This window comes from Jaminaea rosea (assembly GCF_003144245.1).
Source record: "Jaminaea rosea strain MCA 5214 unplaced genomic scaffold BDZ90scaffold_2, whole genome shotgun sequence".
NCBI classification, from domain to species: Eukaryota; Fungi; Basidiomycota; class Exobasidiomycetes; order Microstromatales; genus Jaminaea; species Jaminaea rosea.
The window spans coordinates 1,409,633-1,436,017 of record NW_020289976.1 but is presented as its reverse complement, the minus strand read 5'-3'; the positions used below and the strand labels follow the sequence as shown (position 1 = coordinate 1,436,017).

Sequence of the window (26,385 nt, the reverse complement as noted above, 5' to 3'; positions counted from 1 at the left end):
GATACGGAAGCGCGAGAGTAGGCGGGACTAATGCTAACCTCGCATTCTCTCGTCATGAGCGCAATAGCAGCCAGAAAGGCTCGTCTAGCTGCGGCAAAAGCGCAGGTGCAGGCGCAACAGGAAACACTCAAGCCGCTATCTACAACACCTCCACCACCACCGCCGCCGCAAGCTCAGCCCCCACGAAAGCGTCAAAGGAGCGTCGAGGTTGCGAGCAGCGAGAGCGACGGGAGCGAGGCTGAGAGTAGCGCAAGTGGCAGTCGCACTCGCACCACCAGCCCATCGTCAACGCCTATCCAAGCGGACGCCATTCAGTGGCTTCAACCAGTATGGGCTCAGTCGACGAGCAGCAAGGAGCCTCACAATGTCTCGATCCTCTCCACCAAGGGCAAGGGCAAGGCACGAGCTGAAGAAGCCCTCGTTCTGCGCATACAACCAGGCAAATCCATCGCCATCAGGGGTACAGCCCAGCTCCTTGTCACAGAGGGCATCGTTTCTGTCAATGGCTGCCACGTCAGCCCAACCTCACCGAAGCAGCTTCTCCTCTGTCCATCCACCGACCCTCTGCCGCTCCTCACGGCTTGCGGAGAAGAGGAAGCCACGATAGAGCTCCACGCCATCTCAAGCACAGGTCTCGAGACATTAGCAAACGTCTGCCCCCTTGCCGGTACGGACCCTTTCTCATTACGACCACGTCGCGACATCCAGTCCCTCCTGGTCACTTCGCAGCACCTCGCCCTCGATCCCAGCCTGACAGTACAGCGTCAGCCACCAAGCTGGCAAGAGCAATGGGACCGCCTGCAGGCCGCTGAACCAAGCGCTACGCCACAGGCGGTCCTGGTGCGCGGCGCAAAAGGGGCAGGGAAGAGTACTTTTGGTCGCACCCTCCTCAACATCTATGCGGCGCGGCATCAGCGCGTTGCTCTACTGGACGTGGACTTGGGGCAAGGGCATTTCCAGCCTGCGGGAAGCGTTCATCTCTACATCTTCTCCCTCTCCTCCTCCTCGAATTCGCAGCATCCCCTCATCTCCCCCTCCTGGCTCACCCACCCTTGCCTCCCTGCTCCCGCGCACTCAATCTTCCTCGGCCAAACAACGCCTAAAGATCTTCCCTCCTCCTACTTTCGCGCTGTTGCCCACCTCATCGAGCGATACGATGCCACGCTACGCGGAGAGGGGGTCCCCTTGCTGGTAAACACAATGGGCTGGGCAAAGGGAATGGGCGCAGAGCTCAACGAGCGGATAGAGGGGCTTCTGCGGCCTGAGGCAGTATACGATTTGATGCCTACCCTGGATCCCTACGCAACCGGCGGGAAGGTAGCGCGCATCGAGCTACCAAAGCCCTATCGTGCCCCACACGGCGGTTGGGTCACACCTGTGCAGGCCGTCGGGCTGGACATGAAGGCTGCTTCGAGTAGCGGGGATTCGAGAATGTCCTCGACGCAGGCAGGGCTCACCGCTGCTGACCAGCGTTCCCTCGCTATGATGACGCATCTGCACGCGTCCTCCGCAAGTCCGCTGCCGCGCTGGGACTTTTCGCACAATCTCATCGAGCGAAGACCCTTCGTTGTGGATGTACGCACAGGGCTACAAGGCGGGATCCACCTCGGAATGAGCGATCAAGGGAGGGTATTGGATGTGGGAGTGGGATTGGCGGCACTCAATGGCGAGATGGTCAGTCTCTGCATCATCGACGTCGCAGATCAGGACGTCATCACGGCGTCGATCGATTCACAACCGCAGGACGGCGACATCGCTGCAACGTGGCGCCATGCATTTAGTCGCCCGCCTCCTCCGCCAGGGAGCGAGAGACTCATCTGCCTAGCCCTGGTGCGCTCCATCGACGAGCAAGCGGGCAAGGTACATCTACTCTGCCCTCCCTGTCTGGCAGAGCTCGTCAGTCGCGCTCATTCTCAGTCTCAGTCTCCGCCTCGCCTCGCCCTGATTGCCACGGGAGGAAGTGCGGCCATTGCCCCACCCATCTTCGCCTTCTTGGATCGACCGAGCTTTGCGGCTCGTGGCAGCACGTCGGGCGAAGCAGAGCAGAATGGCGCAACGAAAGGTGGAAGAGGAGCGGGTATGGGTACGGTGTCTCTCTTGGCTGGCGTGCCACGCAATGAGGCTCCCTACTTGTCTTGGCCGGCGGACGCGACGTCGGCGGGAGCGGGCGGTAAGGCGGGCGGCGCGATCGTAGGAGCGGGCAAGAGGAGGGTGCGACGAAATGTCATGCGACGCGGACAGAGGGGATGAGAAGGTAGCGAGATCCAGTAGCGCAATCACGCAACATGACAGATCTGTAAATGCATTCACTTCTTGCGTGACCGAACCAAGGCGACCGGCGACCGTGGGTCTAGCGCGAGATCGAAGAGAAGACGGGACGCGGAGAGAGGAGGTTGGGTTTGGGATACAAGGTAGGAAGACGAAGAGGAGAGAGAGAGATGGAGGAAGAGAGTCCGTAGATCGATGCTGGGGCCTCGTGGGGCTATTGGTACAAGGTAATGGAAAAGGGGGGTCCGAACAGAGCGCGAGGAAAGGCGTCTACCAGAGGGCGACACCTCCCCCTACGAGCATGGCGACGGCGACGGCCATTACGGCTCCTGCCGCCCCACCTCTTTGCGCGGCATTCGCATTGCCCACTCTCGCTGACCCACCGCCCGTGGGCGTGAGCGTCTGGCTCAGTCTTGAGATGGAGCTGCTCGGCTGGACGCCATTCCTGGTGCCTCCCGTGGCAATAGGCGTGTAACTAGTGATGGTGTACGTTCCCGTCGTCGGTCGGACTGAACCCGTCGCGACTGGCCCGCCGGCGGTGACGCTGCTCGTGGTGGGTACGAGCGCAGTAGTTGACGTCGGTAGGAGAGCTGGATCCGTCGTCGTTGCCACTCCTCCCGCCTGGACTGCCGAGTAAGGGTCGGCGGTATAGATGAGCGTACCGCCGTCTGCGAAACAGCGTTGGTTCACAATGGAGCCTGCGCAGCATTGCTGGAGGCCCGAGGTAGCGTCGATGTAGGACTGGAAGCCCACGGGGCAGGCACCGCCCGTGGGCTGCGTGAAGGGGGTTGTGCCTTGGTTTTCGTAGACGGAGATGGCGGACGAGGCTAGGGAAGCTGTGCGGGTGGCGCGCGTGCAGGATGAGTGGTGTCAGAGGGGATGAAGGAAAGGCGGGAGCGCGAACAGAGAGGACTCACGATCATTCGCAGCGACTTGACGTCGTTCAACTTGAGTCGGCAGAGGGCTCGCCGAAGCGATGTTGCTGAGCAGCGCGAGGGCCACGACTGCGTATGCAAGGAGGGAGGGAGACCGCAGTAGTGACGGCATCGTGGGCGTGGAGATTGCTGGAAATAGAAAGTGCGAGGAGAGAGAAGATGCGGGAGCGCCTTGCGTCGGTTCCGCGATGCGATGAGACGAGACCTGAGAGGGGTTGAGTGGGGTCGTTGCGGTGAGACTGGACGCAGCGTTGCGGGGACGTGGCGTTGATTGACGTGTGCGAGGGAGAGTGCAAGCTGCGAGGTCGGGCAGAGGGATCGGGATGCGCGAGAAGGCGCTGACACGGAGAAGGGCGAGGACGAAGAGGTGAGGATCGATAGAAAGAAGAGAAGTCGCAACACACACGCAACTCTCAATCTCGCAACCACACACAGCCTCCCTCCCCCCTTCACCCCTTGATCTTGGTAAGTTCACACGCTCTTCTCGCTCTCCCTTTCGCTCCCGTCGACGGGCAGGCCATCCCGCCCTGGTCTGCCTGCACGCACGCACGCACGCGCACGCTCACGCCAAGCTGCAGCAGCACAGAGGCACTGTGACGCCTCGACACCCCCTTCGTTTGCCCGCGTGCGTCGACGGACCCCGCACGACGCGCACGCGCACTGAGCTAAAGGGCCCTATGCCGCTTTGCCGATGCTTGGCCTGCTGCCAAGGCGGGTTCGTTGGACGAACGACTAGCTCGACTACGGGTAGGCGGGACGCGCTCGAGCCCTCTGCGATCTGCCAGAGCGAATAGAAGACACGTCTACGCGGGCCAGACCGTCGATAGGGATTCATAAGATCACATTGAGATGACTACGAGAAGCAAGAATAGAACATGGCAGCGCGGTGCGGTGCGGCGCGGCGCGGCGCGAGAATAGAGTAGAAGAGAGCGAGAGGTGAGAGTTGGTTGTGCTACAAGTGGTCCAGAGGCGACCGAGAGGGATGATACCGAGAAGAGAGTGTGTGTGTGCAAGAGATAGCCATGTTGTCCGTTTGATCGTGTCGCGTGAAGCAAGCCGAGAGGGGGGAAGGGGGGGAGCGCCGCGCCTACTGCTCCATCATTTCCACCTTTGCGCTCATGGGTCGCGCCCTCGGGCTACCCATCCCCATGACGTCCCACTCACCACCCTCCTCCTCCCCACTACGGGGCCGCCTTTCCGCCCCCTCGTGACGCACTGGCTGAGCATGATGCGCATGTATCACCCCCTCCCCGCCAGCACCATTCCCACCGCGGTTGGGGGGAAGCCAGAATCGGTCCTCGTCCGCATTACGGCGCCTACGGGCGTCCTCCTCTGCGTCATCATGCCCGCGCAGGGAGGCGGCGCGTTGCATGTCTGCGGAGAGGATGCCGAGTGCGGAGGAGGACTGGAGAGAGGTCGGGCGTGATGCGTTGGATGATGGTTGGACAGGCTTGGCCGAGTCCGTCGAGCTGCTGCCTGTGAGGTGGCGTAGCTCTAGCATGGGTGGGGCGGCAGAGATGCTCGAGGTGGGAGGGGAGCGTGGACGCGGGGCGGTATCTGTTGATGAGGCCAGCACGGTGCGAGATGCTGTGGGAGCCTCGGAGCGGATACCGTGCATCGAGTTGGGTCTCGAAAGCGACGTGGCAGCAGCCATGGCCGTCGAACCCATGGGCTCGTCGTTGTGGTCCTTCCACGACGGCTCGCGTTGATGCGGCGTCTGCCGCTGCTGCTGCTGCTGCGCCTGCCCGCCAGGTCGAGCCTTCCTGATCACCTCGAACCCACCGCTGCCAGGAACGACGGGATCCTCGTCCTGCTCCTCCTCCTCAGCAGCGACATCGTGACGGCGCCTCGACTTCATCGTGTTGGAGCGCTGCCCCGTCAGCCTCTCTCGCATCGCAGCGAGCGCCGCCTGCATCTTGACGACTCCGTTCCACGGTCCATGCTGCGTGCTGAGCGTCGACGTTCCCCACGTCCCCGCCCACGGATCGTCATCATCGTCATCGTCCTCGAGGTGAGCGTGAGGGCCTTGTCGCTTCGTCCCTGCTCCTTGCGGCGAGGGGTGGGCGAATTGAGCAGCAAAGGCCGTCGAGCTCGTCGAATACGGATCGTTGTCCGTCGCACGACCGCCACCGACACGGTGGAAGCCCTGCTGAGCGAATGCTGAGCCCGGTCCCGCGGCAGTCTTTCCGGCCGTGGTGGGGGGCATGGCCGTCATGATCCCGCCAGCGTCATCGTGGTCGTCGTAGAAGGGCGAGTAGACGCCGTTTTGCGGGGACATGACGGATGGAGCGGCATTACCGTAGTCGAGGTAGCTGGCGAAGGAGGCGTGGCGAGAGCGAGTCAAGGCGATAGCTCCTGGCGTTCCGCCGCCCAAGCCCTTGGTCGTGGACCCGGGAGTGCCGACATAGGACGAGGGACGAGTACGCGGCGCGTCCGCAAGCATGATGCTCGACGAGCTTGAACCCCCGCGCTTGTGCTTTCGACTGGTCGGATCGTTGAGGCGCAGCACCTTGTCCCTCCTCCTTCTGATCTGGCGAAGCGCACCACCCGTACCGCCAGAGCGAGCATTGACGCCCTCATCGTACGGCACGCGCGCCACGAGCCTGACAAATGCCTCGAGAAGCTTGAAAGCGAAAATGATCGTCGCGCCCGCGAAGAAGATGCCTTGCAGGACGAGGACCACGTACGTCACCCAGGAGACGGCCTGCGTGCTGAACCCGACGATGGGCGTGAGGAGGATGACCAGGACAGCGGTGAGGACGCGCAACACCGACGTCATGAAGGAGATGGGCCCCATCATGGCTCCCTCTCCCCAGGGCAGCCAAAGATTTGTGGCGAGAGCCAGGAGCAGCTCGATGACCAGCAGCACGATGGCCTGCGCTGACCCAGAGCGATAACCAGCCCCCACAACCAGCCCCACAATGAGCGAGTACGCAAAGCTGACGGCCCAGAACATCTGACTTCCCGGCGAGTAGATGTTGTATACCGGTCCGAGGGCGAGTAGCGTCTCGATGTCGTCGTAGAGCTTGCGTGTCGGACTGGACCCGATGCGGAAGAGGAGCCAGATGGGCAAGCACACCGAGATGATGACAAAGGAGACGATTCCCAGAGCGACAGTCTTGGTCGAGTGATCCGCAGCGTTGGCAAAGGAGTAGACGGAGAAGATTGTGATGGGTAGATGGAACATGGCGAGGGCGCGAACGATGTTGCCGTGCAGGGCAGCAAAGTGCAACTGAGGGCTACGTTGGCTGCGTTGCGCGTGCGCCTTGATGTTGGGCGAGTGGTACTCGATGCCGCCATCCTCGCGATTTTGCTTGATCTTGGAGGCGGTCACGGCGATGGAGTCGATGATCCATCCGGCGACGGCGACGACAACGAAGACGGCAATGATCAACAGCCAGATGGCGAGACATGTCCCGAAGAGGTCCTCTGCGCCCAGCCCAATCATGTGGGCAAAGGCGGGTATGCCGGTGAAGGAGCCATTGAGGTTGATGAGGGATTGTGGGGCCGAGGAGTTGAGGTAGAGCGGCGAGCTAACGTTGCCAAACTGGCTGCCTACGTCGCCCGTGGGGAGAGAGGCATTGGTTGCGAGGGCGTTGGTCACCGTACGCTCGATGATGGTGACATTGCCAACGAGCGAGGCCCACGAGGCCTGCGCGAAGAAGGGATAGCTAAAGTCGGGCCAGCGCACCGACATCATGGCGATGGCTGCGATGAATTGGAGCTGGAAGAGAATCTCCCAGCATCCGGGCGTCGAGTAGCGCAGCAAGGCGGGAGAGAGGACCATGCCTTGTCCGCTGAGCGCAGAGAGGATGACTGGATTGAGGTGGTCGCGCAGGAACGAGGGCGCCTTGCCCTCTCGAGCGCGGTTTTTGAAGGCTCTCGCCCTCATCGTTGCGGCTGTGAGCGCGCGAGCCATTGAGACAGTGACGAAGAAGCCGATAAACAGGGCGATGGGGAGCCACAAGAAGCTGTGCGGCGTGCGGAGGCGCAGAGGTCAGACTCACCATGCTGCGCTGCGGACACGCGGCGCATACTCACAATGACCAGTACCACCGCTCCTCGTCGTATCTCGAGACGGGCACCTGAATGCACGCAATAGCTTGCGGCGGCGTCGAAGCGTCAACGAGCATCACCCTCGTCCAGATCGTTCCCATCGGATACGTCGAGTTGAGGGGCACATCCACGCCAAAGGCGACCGTCCCCGGTCCATACGTGCAGCTCGCATGACTGGTCAGATTATTGACGCTGTCCGGCCCCGTGGGGTAGAGCTCGTCGCATAGATATGTATAGTTGGAGAAGATGTTGAAAGTCAAGAAGCGCGATTGCACTTGGACCGCACTGAATGTGCCGTTTGCTGCACCGTAGGACAGCGAGTCGACTGCGCCTACGCCCACGATTCGAAGGACGCCCTCAGTGTACGGGTATTGGTCGCCAAGGTGGCGGGCATTGGAGGTGTTGTCGAACTGAGTGTACACGGCCGAGATGTTGATGCGTTGGTCGGCTGCTACGAGGTTGCTGATATTGGGGGGCGGGGCAAGAGAATGGATATCAGCCTGTGTGAATCAGCGCCTCTGCTGCGTCACCCGCCGCATCACACTCACACATCATCGTCTGTACAGCCTGTGAAGTACGTCTGCACTCGAGGCCGCGTAGTTCGCACCGACTTGGATGATGGCGCTGGTCTCTGTAGCACGTAAGGCACCATAGATGAGGAAGCTAGGTCGAGGGTAGGTACGGCCGTCATTGCATCGCCGACTGGAGTGCCAGTAGCACCAGGAGTGTTGGAGGCTGGCGTCGTCGACTGCCTGGCCACCGATCCATCATTCAACGACCCGGACGGCGTTGACGCTCCTATTGCCGACGAAGATGAGGATGCCGGATTGGTGACGGTGATGTAGTCGGTCGATACTGGCTGCTGAGCGTACGCACTCTGCAGCAGCAGCAGCAGCAGCAGCAGCAACGAAGACGCCGCGATGAGGAGAGGATGGACGAGGCGGCGCCGCATCTTGCGAGGTTCAAACCCGCAGTCGCAGCTACGAAGTCAGGACGGTCTGCAAGAGTGCGAGCGCGACGATGACGGTAGTGAGGAGGAAGGATTCGATGCCACCCAGGCGGCGGCCATTCGCACCTCTGTCGTCGTTCGATTGGGCCGAGCGAGGGTCCTCTCCTCTCTCTCTCTCGCAGCTGGCCTAGGCTGGGCGTCGACGACGATTTGGCCCTCGATTCTTCGTCGGCGCCTGCGTCCGCGCCTGCGTCCGCACCCTGCACTCACGGCAACTCACTCACTCAGCCCTCCCTGGGCGGGCGGTGCCTGAAAGTGCGGCGACGATGGGTGTGTGCGTGCGATGCAGCGGGGCGCGAGCTCGAGCAGGCAGACAAAGCGAGCGGGCCGCGGGCTAGAGTCGAGACGTCGACGCCGGCCTGGGCCAGAGGTGGCCACCTGGAATCGCCCGCTGAGCGAGAGAGAGACAAGAGAGATGAGGTGGAGCTGACAAGTCGAGGCGAGCGACGGACGGCGTCGAGGGTCGACGACAAAAGTCCACACACTCCTCACTACCATTCCATCATCACCACCACCACCACCACCACCACCACCACCACCACTCCGCCGTCATGTCAGACTCAGCGGCGCCTAGCGTCACTGTGAACATCAAAGGCCCCTCCGAAATCAAGCTCACAGTCAGCATCGCAACCGACTCGACGGTCAAGCAGCTCAAGGATGAGATCGCAAAGCAGCGTCCGGACGTGCCCGCCGAGTCGCAACGCCTCATCTACGCTGGCAAGGTACTCAAGGACGACATGCCCTTGACCGAGTACAAGCTCCAGGATGCGCACACGGTCCACCTCGTCAAGTCTGCTTCGCGCTCTGCGCCCGTGACTGGCAACCCATCCACAGGGACGGCGGGGACCAGCGCAGCAGACAGCTCTTCGAACAACAACGCCTCTGCAGCCGCTGCCTCGTCTTCGCAGGGCATCCCATCCAACTTTGGCGCAGGTCAGCAGTTCACCAACAACCCGCTCGCAGCACTCAATCGCGCTGATCTGGCCGGACCGCACATGGCACAGATTGGGCGCAACATGTTCCAGGGGACGGGTATGAATCCCAACGACCCTAATATGATGATCAATGCGATGGAGAGCCCCGAATTTCAGCAGCACATGCGCAATGCCTTGAGGAGGCCAGAGGTCATTGATCAGGTGCGCGCGCGCGCTCTCGCCTCGATCCTCTTCGCATCCCCCGCTGACCTCGTTACCCTCACGCCCTTCTCGCCCGCAGATGATCGCCATGCGCCCCGAGATGCGTGCCATGGAACCACAGCTGCGCCAAATGCTCCAGAACGACAGCTTCGTTGACGCAATGACCAACCCGCAGATGATGCGACGCATGATGGCGATGCAGAACATGATGGGTGGAGGTGGCGGGCAGGGCGGAGGAGCAGGAGGAGCAGCTCCCTTCCCTCCGCCGGGCGCCTTTGGGACTCCTGGTGGGCCGGGCGAGCGTGGGACGACAGGGGGCCAAGAAGCAGGGGCAGGAGGGGCGACGTCAGATGATCCGCTTGCGGGCTTGTTTGGAGCAGGCGGTATGGGAGGAGCGGGAGGAGCGGGAGGAGCGGGAGGAGCTGGTGGGGCAGGAGGCATGTTTGATCCTCAACTGTGAGTGTACGAGCACGCTGCGAGGTCGTCTCCGATCCCACGCATCCTCACGCGTCCCCTCCTTCTCGCGACACAGACTTCAACAGATCCTCGGCGGCGGCGGCGGCGGCGAAGGGGGAGCAGGCGCAAGCCCATTCGGCGGGGCACCAGGCGCCAATCCTTTCGCAGCATTTGGCGCGGGCCTGGGCGGCAGCGGCGGAGCAGGAGGCATGTTCGGCGGCGGAGGAGGAGGAGCAGGTGGAGCTGCGGGCGGCGACACTCGACCACCTGAGGAGCGCTACGCCTCACAACTACAGTCACTGCGCGACATGGGTTTCCACGACGGGCCTGCCAACCTGCGTGCACTCTTGATCAGTGGCGGGAGCGTCGAGGGGGCCATCAGCGTGCTTCTGGGCAATTAGAGGGCAGAAGGACAGTAGACAGGGCTATACCCTCCTCTCCTAGAGCTACGCGTGAGTGGGAGGCCAGTGAGACGCCACTTCGCTCCATACAACGTCTGTCAATTCCAATCGAAGACCACTTTATGCCACGACCTCCTCGTCAATCTCACTCGCGCGGGTGCAGTGGCGGTTCCTGACTACTTTTTGCAATGCGAAGCACTAGCTAGTCTGGTCTGGCTCCGCCATGCGTCGCACCCGCGGAAGACGCGGCGAGGCCGGCGGGGAGGCCCCATGCGGGGCGGCAATGACGGAGGTGAAAGTGCGAGAGATCAGGGTGCGATTACGAAGGCGCCGAACGTCAGACGAGCGGGTGATGAGGGATTGACTTTCGCCGTCGTATCCGCGGGAGGATCAGGTCAGGTCATGAGGTGTTGGTTCCTCCTCATCCTTGTCTCCTACTCGTCACTGTCATCTTGACCTCTCACCTACTCATCCACCGCACACCATGTCGTCCATCGAGGAACACAAGGGCGATCGCGAGACGCACGGCACCTGGGACTACCCTGACCCGCTCCACGAAATCGATCGCGACGAATGGGATGTCGTGATCGTCGGCGCTGGCCCTGCCGGGCTCATGCTGGCCTCTTCTCTTGCGCGCTTCGGCGGCCACTCGATTCTGGTCATCGACGAGCGCTCAGAGCCTACTGTAGCGGGTAGGGCGGACGGCATACAGCCACGCACCATCGAGGTGCTGCGCAACATGGAGCCGCTGGGCAGCGAGTTCGTCGCTCGTTCTGCTGCTTCATTCGAGCGGACTTTTTGGAACGCAAAGGCGGATGGGTCCCGTGGGATCCAACGCTCTAAGCGTGTCCAGTCCTTCCCGTACAGCATGGAGATCCAGGACGGCTGCACACTCGGACTGCAGCAGGGGATCATCGAGGGCGGCTTCCTACGAGACATGGAACGGCACGGCCAGCGAGTACATCGTCCCTGGGCCTTTCGCGACTTTGTCATGGAGGGCAAGGGTAGCGAACATCCCGTTGTGGTCACCCTCGAAAAGATGCAGCCTGTCAAGGAGACGACCAACGAGGGCGGTGCACCTATTTCGGTCGTCAAGCCCACCGGTGTGACCAAGACGATCCGCACCAAGTACCTCGTGGGCTGCGACGGCGGACGCTCGGGCGTACGTCGCAAGCTTGAGGAGGAGCACGGCTTTGAGATGAAGGGCGACTGGGTCGACACGCTATGGGCCGCCCTGGACTGTGTAGTCGAGACGGACTTCCCCGACGTACGCAAGATTGCCACGATCCACTCCAAATCCCACGGAGCCCTCTACATCTTTCCCCGCGAGACGAACGACAAGGGAGAGCCCATCATTCGGTGCTACACGCAGGTGAATCGATTGGGAGGGCAGAAGCACGCGGGGGACGTGAGGGATATGAGGGAGAAGGTGAGCGCTGAAATGGTCATGAAGGCGATCAATGAGATTGCGCATCCTTATCATTTCGACTTCAAGACGGTGGAGTGTGAGTGTTCGCGGGCGCGCGAGAGAGAGCAAGGATGACGGCACGCTGACACCCCTCGCTCGCACGCACAGGGTTCACCTGCTACCCGATTGGCCAGCGGCTCGTCTCCCGCTACTCTCTCCCTGCCGGCACATCCTCATCTGGCGTCGCCTTCGATGCGCACCGCGTCTTCCTCGCAGGCGACGCCTGCCACACCCATTCACCCAAGGCGGGTCAAGGCATGAACACGGCCATCATCGACGCCCAAGCCCTCGCATGGCGCATCAACCTCTGCTCAAAGGGTCTCGCCGACCGCGAAACCCTCCTCTCCACCTACCACTCTGAGCGCCACCACACAGGCCAACAGCTAATCGACTTTGACGCAGAGTATTCTGCCCTCTTCTCTGGAGAGATCCCGCGAAGCCACCCGGAGCTCAAGGGGGCTAGCGAGGAGAAGTTGCAAGAGGTCTTTTTCGCTGCGCAGAGGAAGAACGCCGGGTTCACGACGGGTGTCGGCGTTACGTACGACGAGAATGTGCTCAACCACGTCGCCAAGACGGGTGCTGTCACGGCCAAGCTGGAGGCGGGGAGACGTCTGACGCCTGCGTGGGCTACGCGCTTCGTCTCTAGCACGCCGGTACGAATCGCGCAGGAGGTGCAATTCACCGCGCCTGGCGGGTTCAGGCTGTACGTCTGTGGTGGTGACCCTCGTCACACGGGACAGCGCCTTCAGTCATTCGCACGCTACCTCGCCGCGGATTCGCGTTCGTTCATCAACCGATTCCGCCCTCAACGTGGAGCGGGTGCATCGCTTAGGCACGGCTGCTATCACCAGCGTCCACCTGCACTCAACACCGGGCTCAAGGGGCTCGACGTCGATGCGAATCCGTACTTCCATCTTCTCCTCGTGCTGAAAGCGAACCGCTTTGCATTCGAGCTCAAGGACGTTGCCGGGTTGAGCCCACTGACGTCGTGGCTCTACGTCGACGACGTGGAAGCCGGTGGGGACCGCCTCGGAGAGGAGGACGGCGACGAGAGTGTGGGTGGCTTGCACAAGAAGTGGGGCATCGACTCGACCGAGGGAGCCGTCGTGGTGTGCAGGCCAGACGGCTATGTTGGTGTCGTGGCGCAGTTGGGCGATTACGAGACGTTGGAGAAGTACTTTGATGGATTTCTCGCATCGACGATGAGCAGGCCGGTGAGCGACTCAGATGCGGCTAGTTTGCTGGTGTCCACCTCTTCACGACTATAATCGCGCTAGCTCGAGCTCGTCTCCATATTGTATTCTCCTCACGACGCCGATTCTATCGAATACCGCTCTTCCCTGCCCTGCCAATCGCTGCCGCTGCTGCCGCGCCGGCTTCCGCCCTCGCTTTAGCCTGTCATCCTAGTCGATCCCATTCAATCATGTCTCTCTGCCCCAATCAATCGAGATCAATCATCAAGCAATCATCGACGACGTGACCCGCCTTTGCCGGACGTCTGTCTCCAACGCCTATTTGGTACCTCAAGTCGGCCTGACCCTGCCTGGCGTGGTGGTCGTTATGCGGCGTGTGTGTTGCTTTAGCCCCTCGCCGATCGCGTCGTGACGTCAGTGGCTAACGTCCGATAGCCTCAAACTTTTCGCCCGGAAGGCGCCCACCCGACTCATAGGGCGGCAGGCAGTCGCGAGTGACGTCGCTCACAGACTTGCAGCAACGCGCCGCCGTCCCGCCTGGCCCCGCGACCTCAACCTCGTCATTCGACATCGACCGACGGCCTCCCTCGCGGCGCTCTCGAACGTCTCCACACACACGCAATCGACTGGGTCCAGTTTGCTCGTAAGGGGTTGCGGGTCCACTCCCACTCTCAGCTCTATTCATCGACACCTTCATCCATCTCGTCGTCTCACTCTTTTCGTGAACGGTGTTCAAGTCGGTCGTCGTCGTCGTGTCTCAGCCATCACTTCTTTCAAAATAAGCCCGGCTGCAAGTCTCACTCTTCGACCGCGGAAATTCTCCTCAATCAAAGGATCCAGCATCTCTACTTCATTTCCCTCATCGCCTATTCTCTAGGGTCCCATTCACCCTCGCATTCATCCTCGTAGTCGTAGTCGTCGTTTCTTCTGCTTGCACCCCATGCCCGTCATCGAGCAGTTCAAGGCCTTTATTCGCCACGGCCGCGCAGCCAAAGACCACTACGAGGTGCGTGCGATTGTGGCCTGGACGAGTGCGAGGAGGGGCATTGACTGACGCAACTTCTCCGTTCACACGCCGCACTCGCAGGGCGAAAGCAGCCACGCCTCAAGAGGCAATCACACCATGAGTCACGCAGCAGAAGGATCGTCGAGGACGCCGCAAGCACCCATTGGCACGGCGGTACCGACGGCGCAGGATGCGAGTGCTCAGATCCACCACAACATCCCGGATAAGAGCGGGAGTGCTGCTGCCGTCTCTGACGCTTCAGCACGAGGAACAACAACGTCAAAAGCAGGCAAGACGTCTGCATCCAACGGTGGACTCGGCGGTGTGCCGAGCGGCGCCGTAGGGAGCGGTACACCAGCATATTCACGATCAGCATCGAACAACGGAGCTGGGTCGCAGCAGTATACGCGAGAAGCACAGCAGATCGTCGAGGAGGAGCGAGCAGCATCGGAGAAGCTGCCAGTTTACTCTGGTCTGCAGGACAGGTTCATTCTCCTCAGCAAGATGGGTGACGGAGCATTCTCAAATGTCTACAAGGCGAGGGACAAGAAGACCGGACAAAAAGTTGCCATCAAGGTCGTGCGCAAGTACGAGCTCAACAGCAATCAGGTGAGTAGCGCAGCATGCGGCGGCGAAGCGAGGCGAGTAGGTCAAGGGTATGCGTGTGCGCGCCGTGCCGTGTCGTGTCGTGTCGTGCCGTGTCGCAGCCGTCGAAAGCTACGGTTATCGTTGCCCTTCCCTGTCCGCCTAGCAGCAGCAGATGGTTGGCGACGTCACCACGCCATGTCACGCCACGCTGCGGCGCGCCATCGCACACCCCTTGGCCTTCTCCCTCGCATGCCCGCCCATCCGCGCAGTAATCGCCCTCTCAAAACCCTCGCTCACCAACCTCCTGGCCGCTGCGCTTCAGGATGCCCGCCTTGACCCTCAGTGGCGCAAGAAGAACAGAGTCACGGAGGTTGGTAGAGTGGGGCGAGGGCGCGTGCGCGGGCGGCAGCAACTACGGACCGAGCGCCCCGCTCTTGCAATGATGTATTGACATGCTAACCTCTTTACGCCTTCCCACCCCCCGCACAGCGAGCAAACATCCTCAAGGAGGTGCAAATTATGCGCAACCTGAAGCATGGCGGCATTGTTGAGCTCCTTGAATTCAGCGAGTCGCGCGACCACTACTACCTCATCCTGGAACTCTTGGAGGGAGGAGAGCTGTTCCACCAAATCGTCAAGCTCACCTACTTCAGCGAGCCCCTCGCCCGCCACGTCATCTTGCAAGTCGCCCACGGAATCCGCTACCTCCACGAAGAGAGCGGCGTGGTTCATCGCGACATCAAGCCGGAGAACCTCCTCTTCGAGTCCATCAACATCATTCCGTCCAAAGTCAACAAGGCTCGACCGTACGACGAGGAAAAGGAGGATGAGGGAGAGTTCATGCCGGGAATCGGTGGCGGCGGTATTGGAAAGGTCAAGATTGCCGACTTTGGTCTCTCCAAGGTCGTGTGGGAGGAGAGCACGATGACACCGTGTGGTACCGTCGGCTATACGGCACCAGAGATTGTCAAGGATGAGCGCTATTCGAAGAGTGTCGACATGTGGGCGCTGGGTTGCGTCCTCTACACACTCCTCTGCGGCTTCCCGCCCTTCTACGACGAGTCCATCTCAGTCCTGACCGAGAAAGTCGCAAAAGGCTACTACACGTTCCTCTCGCCATGGTGGGACGACATCTCGTCGTCAGCAAAGGACCTCATCACCCACCTCCTCTGCGTCGACTCGAACAAGCGCTACACCATCGACGAGTTCCTCGCTCACCCCTGGTGCAACGAGAACGACGCGCCCCCGAACCTCGACTCGGCGGACATCGCCCTTGCCAAGGCGAGCGAGATGCCCCTCGACTCGCCGCTACTGCAGAGCATGAAGAAGACGGTCAATCCTCGCAACTTGATGAGCCCGGGCATCAACCAGCTCAAGGAGGCCTTCGACGTCACGTACGCGGTGCACCGTCAGGAGGAGGAGGGGCGACGCCGTGGCGCTCACGCTGGCGGGCTGCACGGCCTCAACGAGGACGACGAGGAAGAAGAGGAGGACGCCTCGAGCATGCAAGCCCGTCTCCAAGGAGCAGGTCGAAACGACGATGCAGTGCGTCAGTACCAGCAAGCGCAAGCGAACCGCACAACAGCCCAGCAACAGCAATCACGCGCAGCGCCCGCCGAGCAGCAGCAGCAACAACAGTATCAGGGTCGAGGAGGAGCAGACCGCAAGATGGCTGAAGCGGCCTTGTACGATGGTCGCGCAGGTACGAGAGATCGTGGCGCTGCGGGTGGGAGGAGAAAGAACTTCGAGCTCAACATGGGCAATGCGACGCTGCTTGGCAGACGTAACAAGGGCGGGCCGGCCGGTGGGCTCGCTCTGGGAGGGTTGAACGCGCCTGCCGTCACGACTGTGCCTGGTTCGCCGATGAGGGTGGATTGAGCCGTGGGTGTAGATTCGATGATAGAGTGGAGGAGCGCTTGCCTCATCTGTACGGAGTTCCGCAGCTCTTGGTATCTCTATTTCAGTGTACATTGATCGACTATGACGGCCCGCACTTGCTTGTTCGAAAGAGTGGACGTAGCGCCAACGGCGAACGCTTGCCTCATCCAGGGGGAGCGCAGGCACGGGCCGCCAAGTGCGCGGTTCGCCTGGTCATGATCACATCGAGCCGCGCGAAGCTCTGCTCTTGGCTGCTTCGACGGCTCGTCAGCTCATTCATCTTGCGCCGCGGGGGCAAGGATGCAAAGTGGGGTTGACGTGAGGAGGTCGTGGGGGCACAGGAGCAGGATGCGGGGTCACAAGCGAGGCGAGGCCGGCAATCTCTATCCTCCGCTTCGCGACACAGTATCCTCGTGTGCCTTTGTACCTCAATGAAGGCGAAGTGAGACTTTGAGAAAAGGCTTTAAGGGCCGCTGATTGCGGGAGCCCCTTCTTTCGCGATCCATCCACCTCCTCATGCTCGCCAGGATGTTCTGCAGGCTCTCCAAGCTCACTCTCCTCGCCATCGCGTCGCTCTACTGCTTGGCTCAGGCAGCTCCTAGCTTACCTCGCGCTGACGCGGCCTCAGAATACGTGGGTTACCTCTTCCTGCACTTCTACGACAACTACCGAGCTCCTGGAGAGTGAGTATCATCGCGAGACACTGTGCCACACCCGCCTGCTCATCACCTTCTCTCCTTCTCCTCGCACGCAGCTACTCAACGTACCCCGCGGGCGAGCAAGTCTTTGGCCATCTGAGCAATGGCAACAACCCACTCCCCTACAGGCCTCTCAAGGGCGGTGCCCCCCTCCTTCGCTCGACGGTAGGTACGCGCGGGGTGCGCGACTTCTACCTCGCCTCGAGGCCCGACGAGTCCCAGCACTACATCATCGCAACCGATCTGAACCAGACGGCGGCCGGGGGCTTCGGCGGTGCCTTCCTCAGTCGCAGTCTTGTCATCTGGGACTCCAAGGGCTCCAGTCTCACGCAATGGGAGCCTCCTCGTCTCGTCGAAGTCGTACCCCCCAACTTCCGCATGGCTTGGGCTCCCGAAGCAGTTTGGGTGGCTGCCAAGAACCAGTTCATGGTATTTTGGGCGTCTAATGCATACGGTGATGAGAGGCATGTGGGGAAGCCCAACGAGGACAAGATTTACCGCTCCTTCACTTCGGACTTCAAAACGTTCACGCCGCCCGAGCTTTACCATGAGCTGCCCAACGGCCTGAACACCATTGACATGACCATTCATCCTACGGTAAGTGTGCAAGGGGACGCGCAGCACGAGAACGCCAAGCTGACTCTTCCCTCTTGCCTCGTGCAGGGAGGCGCATCTCGACCCAATGAGTATGTGCGCTTCCAAAAGCGCGAGGACCTGGGCAGGTGCTACGGCGAGGTCAGCGAGAATGGAATCGACGGCCCCTGGACCCGTATTGGGGACGACAACTCCTTCGTAAACCCGGATAGCAATGGTGAGGCGTGCTTGTTCTTCCAATCTAATACCAACAGCGCCGAATGGTTCGTCTTTGTCGACCAGTACGGGCGCAACCCCGCTGGCTACTACCCTTACCTGGCCGTGAATGGCATCACCAAGGATGGGTACCGGGATCTGGGTCTGCAGGAGCTGCCTAAGCTGCTCAAGCATGGGACTATCAAGAAGGTGACGAGGGCGCAGTACGACGAGATCCAGGCGAGGTGGGGTTGATGATGCAATGCAAATTCTTTGATTCTATAAAGTACCGGGCGGGCAGTGACTGGTGTGACACGAAAGGAGGAAGGGGTCTATGAAGGTGACTGAAGAGAGAGAGAAGAAGAAGACGTTAGGGCGCGCTCATGCCGTGACGGGCACGCAGGTACCGCTTTCGTTGTACTGGCAAAGAGCGTAACCCCTGGGAAGCGTACCGCACGAAGGCGTCTGGTCAGCCTTGGCGGCGAGCGACTGGTCGTAGTAGACGCTCAATGCGTTAGGCCCGCCGCACGTGTCGACGGAGCTGCCCGTGCAGGCCATGGTGCATTGGCTCGACGTCGTCTTGGGCTTGTAGCTTCCGCACCAGCACTCCTGGCCGTACTCGAGGCCAGAGTACGGGTAGCCTTGCTCGGAGCACTTGGCCGTGCACATGTTGATGGTCATGTTGGGCGAGTTGAAGGTGTACGAGTTGAGCGTGCGACCATATCCGGCGACTTGGTCGGCAAAGCAGCCGATGGACTGGTAGTTGGAGGAAAGGCTGGCCGCAGCGCTGACGGGGGCCGCGATGGCGGCGTTGTCGAAGACGGTGAGGGACCACGAGCCACCGCAAGTCTCGGTGCTGTTACCGAGGCAGGGCATGTTGCAAGTTGCGCCAGCGGTGACGGTAGGTGCCTGGTTCGAGCACATGCACTCCTGTCCGTATTCGACACCGCTGTACTTGAAGCTACGGTCTCCGCAGTAGTTGGCACACACCTCGTTGGTCATGGAGCCGGAGGCGGTGTAGTCGCCGCCGAAGGTGCGAGCGCCGCCTGAGCCGGCGTTGTCGTAGAAGCAACCCCCTTGGTAGAGCGACGCCTGGTACTTGAAGGCGACGTACGTGGAGGTGGGCGCAGAGGACGTGGTGGAGGTTGAGGAGGATGAGGTCGTGGTGGTGGAGGTCGACGTGGAGCTGGTGCTGGTCGAAGTGGATGAAGTCGACGTGCTGGTGCTGGTCGAGGTTTGCGTCGACGACGAAGTGGTGCTGGTGGCCTTGGTCGAGGTCGACGTCGATGTGGTGCTCGACGAGGTCGTCGTGGTGCTGGAAGTTGTCGTGGGCTTCGTGGTCGTCGGCGCGGAGATGTCGGCATTGGACCAGACATTCAGGCTTCCAGGGCCACCGCAGCCGTCGCTACGGTCCCCAGGGCACGAGTAGAGGCACATGCCCGACGTATAGACTGGCGCACTGCTCGCACAGTAGCAATTGACGCTTTGACTGCCCGAGTACTTGAGGCCGAGGTCACCGCACCTGTTGGCGCACACGGTGTTGGTCATGGCCGAGTCGACGAGACGGACATCGCCAAAGGTAGCCCAGTCGTAGGTGTAGCACTTTGATGCGTAGCTGGAGCCATGGTACTTGTTCCTTACGGTCGAGGTGGAGCCGCCAAAGGAGATGAGGGGCGTGGCCTCGCTCACGGCTGCGAGGAGGGTGACTGCGGCGGCGAAGATGGAGAGCTTGAGCATGGCGAGGGTGAGGTGCGGGAGGGAGGGCGTGCTGTGGGTGAATGGATGAGGTTGGCGAGGGTGAATGGAGGCATCTAGCGGCCGCCTTATATCTCCATCTTCGTCGACCTTGTCTCAAGGGGAGGATCAGCGGCGCAGCCTCTCGCGTTCGCCGATCTCCACCGCCATCAGTGAGACATCATTGTTTGTTCTCCTTGCTGCCCAGTGCACTCCTCATGGTGATACGACAAGAGCTCTAGCCTCGATGGCGACGGCGGTGCCTTCAGGGCAATGAGACACGCAAAGCTTGGTCGACATCCGCCGCGACCTAAGACAACATTCTGTTTGTTTGCTGGCAGAGCCGGTCGTGAATTCGCCCACTCACTCGCCCAGCCGGCCGATGACGAGCTGGTGGTGTCGGAATTGGGAAGGAGGTAAAAGTCCAAGACCGCAGGTGCATGGCAGTGCGTCGACCTTGGCCTTGTCTCACTCGCGGCGGTCACTCGACGCCGCCTTCTCTCCTCTGCTGCAGGTCCGCGCATCGGGGAGGCGTCGCCTCAATTGCAAGATTCGATTGATTGTTTGCTCCGCTCGGCGGCGTTGGTGCTCACACTCACACCTTCGATGGAGTATGGCGAGTTGTGCCGGAAGAGCCGCCTTGTTCATCGAAGCAGATTAATTGCCCGCTGAGCCAAGAAGAACCCACCATTCGACAAGATCCGACACTTGCGCGTCACTCCTCGTTGCAGGTGTGCCGTCTCAAGCTGAGGCTAGTCTAGCCTGTTGAGGTTCCATTAGGGTATCCGGCGAACTCCTTGCTCGCTCAACCTCAGCTCCGAAGCAAAAGCACGGCGAGATCATGCCGCGCTCAGGGTCATTGAGAGCTCATCAGCATTGGTGGGAGTCCTCTTGGACGTCGCACAGCGCGGTGCGCTCACGGAGCCTAGAGGAGCATTTGCGGTCAAAGAATCACCCGCCGAACCCTGAACCTTCGACAGGCGACCTTCACGACGTGATGAGACCGCATCGAAGGATGAATCATACGCTATGTTATCATTTCGGGTTACGGTTCCGATCATTGCCTCGATCCAGCGAGGCGGCGGTCCAGCCGCGCATGGCAGAGTACATACGAGGGGCATCCAGTACCCCTGCGCGCATGCTTAGCTACGACGAAGGTGACGCTTCCTCCTGAGATGCCTTGCCGCCCCCTCTTCGACATCTACATCCAGCTCCCTCTTCCCAGAACCACTCGCCGCCTTGATAGCAGGCTGACCCTTCTCCTTTGCCTCGGCTGCACACTTGTCAGCAGCTTCCTTCCCTGCCCCCCTGATAGCCTTTGGCCCATTCTTCACGTAGAGGCAGCCGGGCAACGAAGTGTGTCCGCTCCCCATGACTCTTTCTCCCACCACGCTAGACTTCGTGGTGCAGTAGCTCCCACCATTGTCCTTGGACTCGTCCTTGAGTGAGGCGACGAAAGGCTTGCACGACTTCAAGTCATTGAACAAGTTTGTCGTGCAGTCATCAATCGCGCTCTGGAGCACATCCGTGTCCCAATGCGACACAAAGTCTGCATGGAATGAGTGGCCCACAGCATCCCCATTGGCGAGAACGAAGCCGCTCTTACCCGTCGAGCTGACCGCCAAGTCCTTGGTAGCGTAGACGAACTCGTAGAAGAGGGTTTGAAACTTGACAGGGTGGCTGCTCGGGCAGTCTCCATTGTCAGGGAAACCACCGAGAGGGTAAGCGACGTGAGACTGGTGGTCGGAGGAGTCGAGATTCTTGCCGTCCCAGCAGGAAGGGAAGACGATCTGCGTACGGATCCCCCAGGGACAAGGACCCTTGGGTAGGGTGTTGGTCTGCGGCCCGCCAGTCGAGCTCAGGCACACAAAGGACACGGCTTTGGCTTTCGTGGCGTCGGATGAGGGACCGTTCAGCTGGGTTGCGTTGCCCGCGATCATGCGCAGTCCCTTGGGGAAAGCCTTGAGTGCTCCGGCCTTTTGCTTGATGCTGGGCCCGTATCGATTGAGGTAGTACGTGTTGACATAGGAGATGGGCACAGCGCTGAATGTCTTGCCCTTGCCATGATAGTAGTAAAGCTGCGGTGCCCAGTAATTGCTCTTGTCTGCTTTCACGTTGCTGGTCGTGCACATGCTCTCCTTGCTTTGCGAGTCGAGAATGGCCGCCGAGCCTACGAAGGCGTGGGTGTGGGCTGAGGTAGTGTTTGGTGAGAGGATCGGGTCGAGGCGTTGCGAGACGAGAGAGTGATGCGTAATGATCCAGAAGGCGTGGGACGAGGCTACGAGGCTGAGCAGAGCGAGGAGTACAGGGAGGAAGTGAGGGCGTGACATGTTGGCGAGCTGAGGGGGTGAGAGGGTGACGCAATGGCAGAGTGACGAGCTCGATCCAGTCGAGCGATGCGAGATCAAGGAGCAAAAGCTAGCAAAATGAGGGCGAGCGAGAGTGAAAAGAGAATGAAGAGAGACTGGAACGCAGGGGCAGACGGGACAAGGAGTGTGAAGCCTGCTGGCAGAGCGCCGTGGCGCGTGGTCCCGATTTGATCACGGGCGGCACTCCCGCTCACCCTTTGTGTGTTTGTTGTCGAGCGGAGTTGACTTTGGGGCGGTCCCGTCGCGCGTCCCACTCCCTCGGTCCGGAGGGGCGAAGGAACTCTTCTTGCCATTTCGAATAGCGTACAAAGGGCGAATAAGATAGCAAGCAAGAGAGCAAAGACGTCGCCGCTCCCCTACATGTCCTTGCCGTTCTGGTCCACCGTGCTGAACTGGTACTTTGCCTCCCACTGGTAGTCACGCCCTTCCCCGTAGATCTGGTTACGGCCCCACTCCGGGTTATTGATAGCGTCAATCCAATCCTCCGCCTCGATGACCATGGCTGAGTAGTTCTCGTAGATCTTGTCCAAGCTCCCATCACCCCCGTGCGCCCTCTTCCTCGGAATGGACGCCTTGGTCGGTCCATTGAGCCCCGCAGTGGTGTAGATCTGCCACGCCTCCTGGTTGGTCGTGATGCTCAGCTTGATCCCCGAATCCGGGCTGTACACTTCCATCGAGGGGCTCTGTTGCGGGTGACCGGCATCCTCGACCCAACAGCTGTCCCATCCCTGGCAGCCTGTGCCGCACACACCCTCGGTCTGGTCGAACTTGGAGCGCAACGTGGCAGCCTGGCGGAAGTCGTAGGCGGTCCCGTCGACTTTGGGGGTTTCGCCCGTGGGGATCAGGATGCCATCCGTCTTGATGTACTTGGTCACGTAAGGCATATGTACGACGTGGTCGAGGATGGGACGGGCATCGCTGCTGGCATTGAAGGATTGAGGATTGAGGTTCCAGTAGACGTGAGAGGAGAGCATGAGTGGTGTCTTCTTGCTGGCCGTGGCGTGCATGCGGATGGACCAGGAAGCGTTGCGCTCGAGAGTGTAGGTGACGCTGTGCAGTAGCGGGGGGGTCTAGGTCAGCTCTGCCTCAACAGTATACCGCACGCTGCCCCTCCGCATGCTCACGTCGTGTTGACCTCGCCAGGGAAGCCCTGGTTACCATCCGGGTCGGTGTGCATAAACTCGACGGACGAGTCGTTGAGCGACTTGATCTGCCACGACGCCCGGTCATAGCCCTCCTTGCCGCCGTGCAGCGTGTCGACGTTGTTTTCGTTCAGCGGCGTCTTGTACGTCTTGCCATCGAGCTCAAAGGTGCCGTTCTTGATGCGGTTGGCGTAGCGCCCGACGACGGGACCAAAGTAGTTGTGCGCCTGGCGTGCGAGATGCGAGATGAATGCCAGGCCGTCAGTTCACCGTCTTCAGCCAATCGACGCTGCGTCTGGCTCTCACCGTATCAGTCCCGTAATTGGTCGCATTATCAAAGCCGAGAATGACGTCCTGCCAAGCTCCCTCGCGGTCCTTGACGTAGACCTCCTTGACGCTTGCGCCATAGGGCATAAAGGTGAGTCTCAGTGAGTCGTCCGGCGACCTGATACGGACCTCATTGAAAGGAAAGACGGGCGGGAGGGCCTCGGCACATTCCTTGCCCGGTACGGAGTCGGGCGAGTAGACGCGCTGCCCATCAACGGTAGCGTCGAGAGCGCACGAAGGGGTGCCTACTGTTCCATTGTTGACGACTCCGCCCGAGGACGAGTCTGTGCTGTTGTTGTCGTCGCTGGCGCGTCGTAGAAGCTCCTCGGTCGGGCTCATTGGATTGATGGCAGTAGCGGTTGCGGAAGCAAAGAGGAGGGCAAGAGGAGCAAGCTGCTTGAGGGGGAGCATGATGGGCAATCGTGCTGCTGCGGGGCGTGTTAAATGATGTGGCTGGATGCGACGTGCAGTGCTCTATATGAAGGCAAGGTTGCGCGAGGGCAATGGCGGTCTAAGAACAGGGGGCCTCATTGAGGCGATGAAAAAAGGGGGATTCCCGAGGGCGGCACCAGGGAGAGAAAGAGGAACTAGGGCTCGCGAGATCGTCATGTGGGGGCTCCACAGCTGCAACCTGCTGCATTCATCCGAGATGACCGAGAGCAGAGCGAGCTCCGGCCGCGGCAAGTCGGCGACGAGAGCGACGGGAGAGAGGCCTGCGATGCTGCATTGGGGGTTAATGAGCATCTTGGGAGCATCATGACACCAAGATGGTGGTCTCCCTCGGCGCCGAATGTTTCGTACGATTACATAGCAGGTCTTGCATAGCAGGTCTGGGAATTAGGGAGACGCCACGCTATCTCACATGACGCAGCAACACCCCTTGCCCACGGCTCCTCGCACTCCCGCCGCATCTAAGCTGATCGTACCGCCATCACTACCACCCGATCCACTACCGTGTTCTCCGCCCGGTGGTATTCTACTTTTGAGCAGATTGGCGCCACGAGTCTCTACTGTCGCTGGTGCACCTGCTGCTGCTGCTGCTGCCTGGCCCGGCTTGCCCGCCTCCTGCAACGCCTTTTGAGCAGCTGTGAAGCGGCGATGTATCTCTGTTACGCACTTCTCGAATGCGCCGTGCACGTTCTGGCCCGTCTTGGCTGAAGTCTCGATGAACAAAATGCTGAGTGCGAGCGATTGATGAGGAGGCGAACGGTCAGTACTTGAGAGTTGACGCGGCCACTTCTCCCCTCTGGCCCAACTCACCCCTGCTCGTCAGCCCACTTCTCTGCCTCCTCCTTCTTCACTTTCCTCCTCCCCTCCCCGTCTTCTCCCTCGACCAGGTCCGCTCTATTCCCCACCAAGACGATGCACGCATCCTCCTCTGCATGCTCCCTCACATCCTTGAGCCAAGTGCGACAACTATCATACGAGGGGCGATGCGTCACATCATAGACGACCAAGCAGCCAGCTGCTCCTCGAAAGTAGGAGCGTGTGATGCCTCGAAAGGCTTCACTGCCTGCCGTATCCCATATTTGGATCTTGACTCGTTCCGGGATGGGCGATGAGGAGGAGGAGGCGGAGGCGGAGGCGGGTGAGGAGGATTTGGTTGTGGATTGGGAGGAAGTGGAGGCGGCCAGAGGGATGGTAACCGACCCGAATTCAACGCCTACTGTTGGCTCGGCCTCTTCAGCTAGGAAACGGTCGTCTGTTATTCTGAGAGAGAGAGAGCGTGATTGAGCGAGGCAAGCCGATGAGCTTTGTGCAATCTCGACAGGGTCGAGGGCGAATCTCTCACCTCAAGAGGAGCGCGCTCTTGCCCACCGCCGAATCTCCAATCAAGATGAATTTGCACAGGTAGTCCCACTCGTAGTGGCCTGCCTCATCTGCCGCTGCCGCTGCTGCTTTCTGTTTTCCATTGCGTGCCATAGTGAGATGATTATGTGTTGACGTGTGGGTGTGGAGCTGAGGATGGATGGGGTGTAGAGTAGACTCCGGTGCTGCGAGTGAGATTGGCCCGCATTTGGGCCAGTCCGCCGTGCAGCAATCGACGTCGAACAACACCTGGGAGAAAAGGTCAGGCGACCACGCACGCAGGGGACGTGGTTCAGATGATGAGACGTAGATCGATTGATGATGTGATTGATCAAGCAAGGAGAGAGCGGAATCTCTCGCGCATCGACTGCAGTATCAGCCCGTCCTCCTCCCTGTCGCATCGCTACGGCCTCCGTATGCGCGCACCTCGCCTCCCTCCTCCCTCCATTCACAAGAACAACCTCGCCAGCTCAAAGAAGACTATGTACGAGCCAAGTCGAGTTGTCAGTACATCGCTCCTTCCCGCTTCACACCCTCTTTCCCCACCTCCCAAGCGCACTCACCTCCTCCAATCACGACAAAGCACACCATCCCTACAGCCCAAGCGGGGACTGCTGGCTTCTTGCTGGTCATAGCCCTCTCTGCGTACGCAGGACGAGGCTTCGTCTGCCCACGACGATGCGCCTCGGCGTTGCGCGCATTCTTGGCACGGATCTTGCCGCCTGCGGATGACTTGTTGGAGAAGTGCGGGGCATAGCAGGTGAGAGGTTGGTTGGAAGGAGGGGTGCGGGCGGTGGGAGGCGGGGGATGGAGGGAGGAGCAAGGGGATAGCAATGCGAGATATGTAGTCAAGGGATCAGTATCTGACGACAAGCGGATGATATGACAGCTGGCATCGCGTCTGCTCACCATGTCGTTTGATCGAGGGAAAGTGCGGGGAACGAAGGAAAGGACGACCCCGACAATCTCGTTGATCGCGGACAACGCCCGTCCCTGCAGCTCGTCTCGTCTCCAGCGTGGAGCCCTTTCGCGCCACGGCGAACACGACATACGACCACGCTGGAAGGCGCAGCAGTCGTGAGAGACGAAGTAAAGTTTCAATCAAACGAGAGCGATGCAACAA

The 26,385-nt window shown here is 60.6% G+C and overlaps 11 protein-coding genes across 11 annotated transcripts; 5 read left to right on the top strand and 6 right to left on the bottom strand.

Moving 5' to 3' along the window:
* Positions 1-54: 54 nt before the first annotated feature.
* Positions 55-2,250, top strand: BDZ90DRAFT_278097 (hypothetical protein; the record flags this gene model as incomplete). The annotated part of the gene is made up of 1 exon (XM_025509061.1): positions 55-2,250. One exon carries the CDS (start codon positions 55-57, stop codon positions 2,248-2,250), a length of 2,196 nt encoding a protein of 731 aa, XP_025364461.1.
* Positions 2,251-2,538: 288 nt separating this feature from the next.
* BDZ90DRAFT_226063 (hypothetical protein) lies at positions 2,539-3,315 on the bottom strand (the record flags this gene model as incomplete). Its single annotated transcript, XM_025504697.1, has 2 exons — positions 2,539-3,104; positions 3,186-3,315. 2 exons carry the CDS (start codon positions 3,313-3,315, stop codon positions 2,539-2,541), a joined length of 696 nt encoding a protein of 231 aa, XP_025364460.1.
* A 714-nt stretch (positions 3,316-4,029) lies between these two features.
* BDZ90DRAFT_278095 (hypothetical protein) lies at positions 4,030-8,389 on the bottom strand. Its single transcript, XM_025509060.1, has 3 exons — positions 7,808-8,389; positions 7,245-7,721; positions 4,030-7,174 (listed from the first exon to the last, which is right to left on the bottom strand). Exons 1-3 carry the CDS (start codon positions 8,209-8,211, stop codon positions 4,291-4,293), a joined length of 3,765 nt encoding a protein of 1,254 aa, XP_025364459.1. The 5' UTR covers positions 8,212-8,389; the 3' UTR covers positions 4,030-4,290.
* Positions 8,390-8,518: 129 nt separating this feature from the next.
* On the top strand, positions 8,519-10,465 carry BDZ90DRAFT_230685 (ubiquitin-domain-containing protein). Its single transcript, XM_025505573.1, has 3 exons — positions 8,519-9,404; positions 9,484-9,860; positions 9,937-10,465. The coding sequence occupies exons 1-3, from the start codon at positions 8,820-8,822 to the stop codon at positions 10,259-10,261; spliced, it is 1,287 nt and encodes a 428-aa protein (XP_025364458.1). The 5' UTR covers positions 8,519-8,819; the 3' UTR covers positions 10,262-10,465.
* Positions 10,466-10,638: 173 nt separating this feature from the next.
* Positions 10,639-13,202, top strand: BDZ90DRAFT_230684 (FAD/NAD(P)-binding domain-containing protein). Its single transcript, XM_025505572.1, has 2 exons — positions 10,639-11,766; positions 11,838-13,202. The coding sequence occupies exons 1-2, from the start codon at positions 10,746-10,748 to the stop codon at positions 12,995-12,997; spliced, it is 2,181 nt and encodes a 726-aa protein (XP_025364457.1). The 5' UTR covers positions 10,639-10,745; the 3' UTR covers positions 12,998-13,202.
* A 660-nt stretch (positions 13,203-13,862) lies between these two features.
* On the top strand, positions 13,863-16,394 carry BDZ90DRAFT_226060 (Pkinase-domain-containing protein; the record flags this gene model as incomplete). The annotated part of the gene is made up of 4 exons (XM_025504696.1): positions 13,863-13,928; positions 14,010-14,537; positions 14,680-14,886; positions 15,006-16,394. The coding sequence occupies 4 exons, from the start codon at positions 13,863-13,865 to the stop codon at positions 16,392-16,394; spliced, it is 2,190 nt and encodes a 729-aa protein (XP_025364456.1).
* A 258-nt stretch (positions 16,395-16,652) lies between these two features.
* BDZ90DRAFT_120546 (hypothetical protein) lies at positions 16,653-18,161 on the top strand. The gene is made up of 3 exons (XM_025503286.1): positions 16,653-17,077; positions 17,149-17,689; positions 17,756-18,161. Exons 1-3 carry the CDS (start codon positions 16,911-16,913, stop codon positions 18,134-18,136), a joined length of 1,089 nt encoding a protein of 362 aa, XP_025364455.1. The 5' UTR covers positions 16,653-16,910; the 3' UTR covers positions 18,137-18,161.
* Positions 18,162-18,379: 218 nt separating this feature from the next.
* On the bottom strand, positions 18,380-21,921 carry BDZ90DRAFT_204936 (WSC-domain-containing protein; the record flags this gene model as incomplete). Its single annotated transcript, XM_025503921.1, has 2 exons — positions 18,380-18,957; positions 20,844-21,921. Coding segments are annotated over 2 exons (1,656 nt in total), but the record flags the coding sequence as incomplete, so codon positions are not given.
* A 419-nt stretch (positions 21,922-22,340) lies between these two features.
* BDZ90DRAFT_216492 (galactose mutarotase-like protein) lies at positions 22,341-23,792 on the bottom strand (the record flags this gene model as incomplete). The annotated part of the gene is made up of 3 exons (XM_025504275.1): positions 22,341-23,034; positions 23,109-23,353; positions 23,433-23,792. The coding sequence occupies 3 exons, from the start codon at positions 23,790-23,792 to the stop codon at positions 22,341-22,343; spliced, it is 1,299 nt and encodes a 432-aa protein (XP_025364453.1).
* A 484-nt stretch (positions 23,793-24,276) lies between these two features.
* Positions 24,277-25,391, bottom strand: BDZ90DRAFT_278087 (ras-domain-containing protein). Its single transcript, XM_025509059.1, has 3 exons — positions 25,246-25,391; positions 24,714-25,163; positions 24,277-24,630 (listed from the first exon to the last, which is right to left on the bottom strand). The coding sequence occupies exons 1-3, from the start codon at positions 25,374-25,376 to the stop codon at positions 24,312-24,314; spliced, it is 900 nt and encodes a 299-aa protein (XP_025364452.1). The 5' UTR covers positions 25,377-25,391; the 3' UTR covers positions 24,277-24,311.
* Positions 25,392-25,647: 256 nt separating this feature from the next.
* Positions 25,648-26,357, bottom strand: BDZ90DRAFT_230677 (hypothetical protein). Its single transcript, XM_025505571.1, has 3 exons — positions 26,172-26,357; positions 25,826-25,994; positions 25,648-25,742 (listed from the first exon to the last, which is right to left on the bottom strand). Exons 1-3 carry the CDS (start codon positions 26,172-26,174, stop codon positions 25,711-25,713), a joined length of 204 nt encoding a protein of 67 aa, XP_025364451.1. The 5' UTR covers positions 26,175-26,357; the 3' UTR covers positions 25,648-25,710.
* Positions 26,358-26,385: the final 28 nt, after the last annotated feature.